This window comes from Nicotiana tabacum, chromosome 7, assembly GCF_000715075.1.
Source record: "Nicotiana tabacum cultivar K326 chromosome 7, ASM71507v2, whole genome shotgun sequence".
Taxonomy (NCBI): Eukaryota; Viridiplantae; Streptophyta; class Magnoliopsida; order Solanales; family Solanaceae; genus Nicotiana; species Nicotiana tabacum.
Window position 1 is genome coordinate 178,356,673 of NC_134086.1, and position 6,579 is coordinate 178,363,251.

At 30.2% G+C, this 6,579-nt stretch overlaps 1 protein-coding gene across 1 annotated transcript; it reads left to right on the top strand.

The window, feature by feature from the left end:
• The first annotated feature begins 4,447 nt into the window (after window positions 1–4,447).
• On the top strand, window positions 4,448–5,826 carry LOC107806208 (putative BOI-related E3 ubiquitin-protein ligase 3). The gene is made up of 2 exons (XM_016630332.2): window positions 4,448–5,027; window positions 5,145–5,826. Exons 1-2 carry the CDS (start codon window positions 4,722–4,724, stop codon window positions 5,658–5,660), a joined length of 822 nt encoding a protein of 273 aa, XP_016485818.1. The 5' UTR covers window positions 4,448–4,721; the 3' UTR covers window positions 5,661–5,826.
• The last annotated feature ends 753 nt before the right edge of the window (window positions 5,827–6,579 follow it).

Below are 6,579 nucleotides of genomic sequence, written 5' to 3' on the forward strand. Positions count from 1 at the left end.
AATTAAAACTCAATAATATGTGGATTATCTCGACTGTTTAGTTCATGATCCTACTAAATTGAAATCATACAGCAACCATATTTGGCTTGCAACTAGATCCAATCAACTTCTTCTTTTTCCAACTTCAAACTTGAATTTGATTCCATTACATTAGGGTTTTCCTCGCTATAAATAAAATAATAATATGAAATTTTATGTACTTATAATAATGACGAATTTATATTTATTAATCATTACATCATCAGAGGGTAGAGGGAAAGGGAATATTAAGTTACTAATGGAATTTGAACCCTCCACCTCAACCATAAAAGACGAACTCATCAAGTGAGCTAGCCTTCAACTTGTTGCTTATATTTTATATAAAAGAGCCAATTAACAGGAAACAGAATACATAATTAATTATCCAATATGATACTCACTCCGGTCCAAAACAAGTAATTTTTTGTCTTTTTTGTGATCCAAAATAAGTAATTTTTTTCAGATTTCAAAAATGAATTAATTATTTTTTTCTTACATAGCCCTTGGAGTAAATAGTGTTGGAGTATGTGTTAGGAATGTTTATGTGAAGAGATAGTAAAGGTTAATACAGTCAAATTAATGTTAAAAGTTGAATTTCTTAATTTATGTGAAAACAACTAATAAATCACTTATTTTGGATCGGAGAGAGTATTTAATACGATTTTCAAAAGTGATTTCTAGGAAATACCATTTGAAAATGAAAGGAGATAGGTTAAGCGTATGAATGTGCATGATACATTTAATTTAAGGAGGGTAAAAAGCAAGAAATTGATGAATCATGAACAAATTTCTTAATCCTAACATGCAAAAAAAAAAAAAAAAAAAAAGCTATATCAATTCAATTGCTTTATTCATGTGTTCTCTATGTCTCTCCAACTATTCTCATCCTTTCTCTTAAAAGTTATCACTTTCACAATTTTTAAGATACATAATACATCCTTTATGTTTAGTTTTACGTGAACTTTTACTGGAGTAATACTTTTTTCAGTTTAGATAAGTATGTAATTTGATCAATTTATCCTTCAGATAAGATTGATTGGCAAAATTAAGAGCCCATTTGGAGATAATTTTTTTTTTAAAACTTTTTTTCGAATAATTTTCACTTTATTTTAAAAGACAAGAGGGGTTGCTCTGATGGTAAGCAACATCCACTTCCAACCGAGAGGTTGTGAGTTCGAGTCTCCCCAAGAGCAAGGTGAGAAGTTCTTGGAGGGAAGGATGCTGAAGGTCTATTTGGAAACAGTCTCTCTACCCTAGGGTAGAGGTAAGGTCTGCGTACACACTACCCTCCCCAGACCCCACTAAGTGGAATTATACTGGGTTGTTGTTGTTGTTAAAATCAGTGTTTGACCATAAAATTTTCAATTTTTACTTGAAAATGAATTTTGGAATTTTTCGAAAATTTAAAAACTTCAAAAAATTATTTTTCAAAATTTTCACTCAAATCACTCACAAAATTACAAAAACAACCCAAAATAATATTTATGCCGAAATATAACTCTAATTTTCAAATACCATTTTCATCGTTTGATTTTTTTTTTAATTTCTTTTAGAATTTTACAATTCTTATGTCCAAACGCCAACTAAAGGCATGCTCTTTTTCTCGTCTGAAAATTTCATATCATTAACATTTGACCAAAGGCTTAATATGTGATCGTTATTATTACGTACTTGGAACTTTATAACGAAACTTGAAACTTAGTCAAAAAGTTTGTGCCAAATAAAAATATTTATTAGCGATATATAACAAAAATAGGTTTCATCATCAATTATGTCTATTTCAAGCAGTGCCAAACAGCTTGACAAATATGGGAAAGCAAAACTTCAACTTCCCACTAAAAAGTCATGACATTTGGCACATAAAAATTAAAAATTAACCTTTCCTATAAATTATAATGACAATTAAAATAGGTGTGCTCAATTGACTCGTTTTTTTCTTTACTTTTCTTATAACGACGAGACATTAACAGCCATAAACGATAGGGTCCATATCCTTTATATACTTAATGAGATAATAATGTAAACAACAACAACGACCCAGTATAATTTTACAAGTGGAGTCTGAGGAGGATAATATGTACGCAGATCTTACCCCTACTCCGAAGGATAGAGAGGCTGTTTCCAGGAGACCCTCGGCTCAAATGAGAAATAAATCCAATCAAATGTAAGCATTATTTATTAAGTTATTTACATTGCATTTTTTTCTCACATTAATCTATTGAGAACGTAGGAAGATTATTATTTTCCTTTCAGGAAAGAAGAGAAGAAAATTAATAAACGAGAAATCATGCGCTAAAAACCTTAAATAATCATATTAAAATCGCATATTTTTTAATCTCACATTTATTAACATTTTCTATTGATTAGAAAATAAAAAACTATGAATGGCTAGTCAGCATTATTAATTGGACAGCGATATTATGAAATGAACAAAATCAGAACGCCTAAATCCATTGTTGACCTAGTAAATTCATGATTTCTTAATCTGAATATTAATTTATTGAATCATAAATCGTAATCTTCACAGACACGACTCACTATTATAGGCATGAAATATTTAAATGCGTCTAACAACAATTCTTACTACACTTCAATTCTAATATTGTTAGGATAATCAGTCATATGAATTATCCATGTCCTTATTGTTTTATTTATACTCGTCTCAAATATTAAATTAAAAGTAAATAAAAAGGATAACTCAAAACAGCGTAAAGGGCTATAAAAGAGAATATTGAAAAGAAATATACAAAAAAAAAAAAAAGTGTTTTATTAGCTGGTCAATTAAGTAAGAGAAAATGGCATTCATTAGATTTTAATTCGAATAAGTCCTTAAATTTGGGGTATATCACTTGCTATAAATTTTATTCATGTTCCTATCTAGCAAGTTTTATAGATTTGACTTTGAGCCCGTTTAGCTTAGCTGATTTAGAGTAACTGATAAGCATTAGGGGCTGAAAAGTACTTTTAAGTGTTGCAGCTGATTTAAAAATAAGCAGTTACGTGTTTGGATAAAAGTGCTGAAATTAATAATAAACAGCTGAAGAACTGGGTATACGATGAGTTTTGTTTTAAAAATAAGTATTTTAGGGATAGAATAGTAAATATTTTGGTCAAACCTAAAGTGCTTAAAGCTGAAATTTGATAAGTTGGGGTAGACCAACTTATGACTTTTGGCTTATAAGCACTTTTAATTTTATCAAACGCGTAGATAAACCAAAAAATACTTATAAGCCAGTTTGACCAGGTTATAAACTTAGCCAAACACCCTCTTTGTCTCCTAACAATACACTAATAAATTTGCCAGAAAAAGGTTTTGGAAAACAAATCAACTGGAAAACAAATCAACAACTTCTTAATAAGATAATTTCTTTTGAAATTCATCCATTACAAACAATTCTCAATCTGATTCTGATTTCTATTATATATTTGACTTTGAAAATAAATTTAACTTTATTTTTCAAATTCAAATGTTTTTTTTTATGTCAACAATATAAAAAATATTAATACAATCAGATTATTTTTACAGCAAGCAAGTACATTTTTTCGTTAAATATGTGTTAGTAATTTGAAATCAAAAAAATTGTCACAATTAAATGGGCGTTGGACATAAGAATTGTAAAATTCCAAAAAAAACGTCAAAAAAAAAAAAATTCAACTGAAAATGGTGTTTGGACATATTTTGGGTTGATTTTGAAATTTTACGAGTGATCTGAGTAAAAATTTTGAAAAATAATTTTTTTTGGAGTTTTCATAATTTTCGAAAAATTTCAAAATTCATCTTCAAGTGAAAATTAAAAATTTAGTGGCCCAACACTGATTTTGAAAAAAAGTAAAAATAATTTGAAAAAATTCTTATGTACAAACGCGCTCTAAATGGATCAAATTATACCGAATTATTTTCCAAATTTTATTTATAAATAATTTTATAAAGTAAAAAAAAATTAAAAAAAGAAGTATGAATCCTATTCTATAGGCCTCGCAAAAGAGCAAAGTCACAAACTGACAAAACGTTGATTCCCTCTAATCTTTTAAAACGGAAAAGAAGCCGACCCTTTCACAGTTAATATTAAATCCTAAAATACTGCATTTTGTTCACACACGCTTTCTTCCTCAAATACAACAACAACAACCCATTATAATCTCACAAGTGAGGTCTGGGGAGGGTAATATGTACGCAGACCTTACCTCTACCCGAACGATAGAGAGGCTGTTTCCAGGAGACCTCGGCTCAAAAAAGTTTCAGCCTCAAATACGACAACCAAAAAACTCATTCAATTCAAAACCCCATAATTAGGAATGGTAATTAAATTACAACTAAATTTCTTTCTCATATTAATTCCATTATTATTATTATTATTATTATTATTATTATTATTATTATTATAATATAAATAAATTAAACTCAACAGACTCCTATCTTCCCTTCTCTGAATCTCTGAGCCGATAGTCAAGTCACAATATCTGCATGTGTACGTACTCTCTTTTCTTCTCTTTAAATGCTTTCTTCACAACAATAGAAATAGAGAAAGAATCCTCCCTCCCTCTGCCCCTTTTTCAGGTTTTCAGTTTTTATTAAAGAAAAAGCAAATTATTCACCATATTATATTATATAGTCAGAAGAACGGACCAGAGATTCTATGTAATTTTCCCCCTTTTTTACATCTTTAGCCTACCCTTAAACGAAGAAACACATCACAAAAATTATGGCTATTCAAGCGCAGTTATATACAGATAATTTTGGTTTTCCGTTTGGTGGTTCACAAGATTTGATGGAGAATGGTTGTGGATTTAATCAGTTTTCTTTTAGTCCTCAACAGCAACAACACCTTCAACAAAATTTTCAACAGCAGTCGTTCCTGCAAATTCTGCCGCAGAAAAACAATCAGAATTTGATGAACATTGTTCCGAAACAGTATAACAACGGTACTGAATCAATGCCTTTTTCTCAGTGTATAGCGTCACAGTTTGAGAAACAGAGTATTGAGATTGATCAATTCATCAGTTTACAGGTTTGTGATTCTGTATATTCTTTTTCTCTTTTTTGTTTTTGTTTTTGATTTTATCAAATTTTTTGTTCGTTCATGTTTTATTTGCAGAAATTTAACGATTGATTTTTGAAATAACAGAATGAGAGATTGAGATTGGTTTTAAACGAGCAAAGAAAGCAACAGCTGGCGTTGATCTGGAGAAAATACGAAGCAAAAGTTCAATTTCTGCTAAAACAGAAAGACGAAGAAATCGCTAAAGCTGTAAACAGGAAAAAAGAGTTGGAAGAATTTTTACAAAAGATGGAAATAGAGAACCAAACATGGCAGAAAATAGCTCAAGAAAACGAAGCTATTGTCATTTCACTAAACAACACAATCGAACAGCTACGAGAAAATGGTGTTTATTGTTTAACATCAGCAAATGGAGCAGAAGATGCAGAATCATGCTGTGATTTTGGCCATGAAAATGAAGAAGAAAATGGGGAAGATGATCAAACAAGAAAAATGAAGTGTAAAAGCTGCAATTCTCGTAAAATGTGCATGATTTTCTTGCCGTGTAGACACCTTTCTACATGCAAAGATTGTGATTCTTTTCTTAATCAATGTCCTGTTTGTGGAATAGCGAAAAAAGCAAGTATTGAGGCTTTGATTTGACAAAAAATAGATGAAAAACCCAAATTACTAAATTCATTAATTTCTTTTTGTGTTTTTTTAACCCTTTTGTCAGGGTGATTTCATTTGATCTTTTTTTTGGTGTACTTTTTTGACGAAATCCTCTGACTGATGAAATGAACAAAAGTGATATGAGTAGTTACTGCTGTAATAGTGTACAGGAAATTAGCATCTTTTTTTTTTACCTTTCTTGTAGATGTTACTTTTACCATTTTTGGTGGGATTTAGTTTTTACTTTTACAGTGATTTGATTATTCATATATGGTTATATCAGTCGTTTTTTAGTGTAAGTAAGTTGGTGGAACTATGACAGAAAGGTTGATAGCAATATGTCAGTATTCAGTATGGGGGTGGCCCTGCTTTCACTCACCTGTTCTCTTGTACAAGAACTTCAGTAATTGTTTTTAAATTAAAAAAAAAAAGAGGAAACTTTAGCAACTTTACTTTTTTTGAGCAATTTTTCAGTAAGTTGGAGTGAATTTTAATTAGGGGTGGGCATATATCGGGTAAAACCGATAACCCGAACCGTTAATTCTTTATTAAGAAACAACAAAAATTGGCAGTTTACACGTTCTAGCAGTTTGATTTCTTTGTTTTATATATTGCAAATTTTTTTAGTTGTTTTATCTTATCGGGTAAACCGATAATGATATATAACAGATTAACCGATAACCGATAACCAATATCTTATCGGTTTGGTTATCGGGTTATGATATTTGTAAACCGATAACCGATAGGCAAAACCGATAATGTTCAAAACACGAACCGACCGATGCCCACTCCTAATTTTAGTAGACCTGTGGCTATAAATACCTAAGTTGCTTGGACTTGGTCGCGGATATCCGATATGGATATTTAGAGGTCGGATCTTTCATGTTCTTAATTTTGGAATTTGGTGATA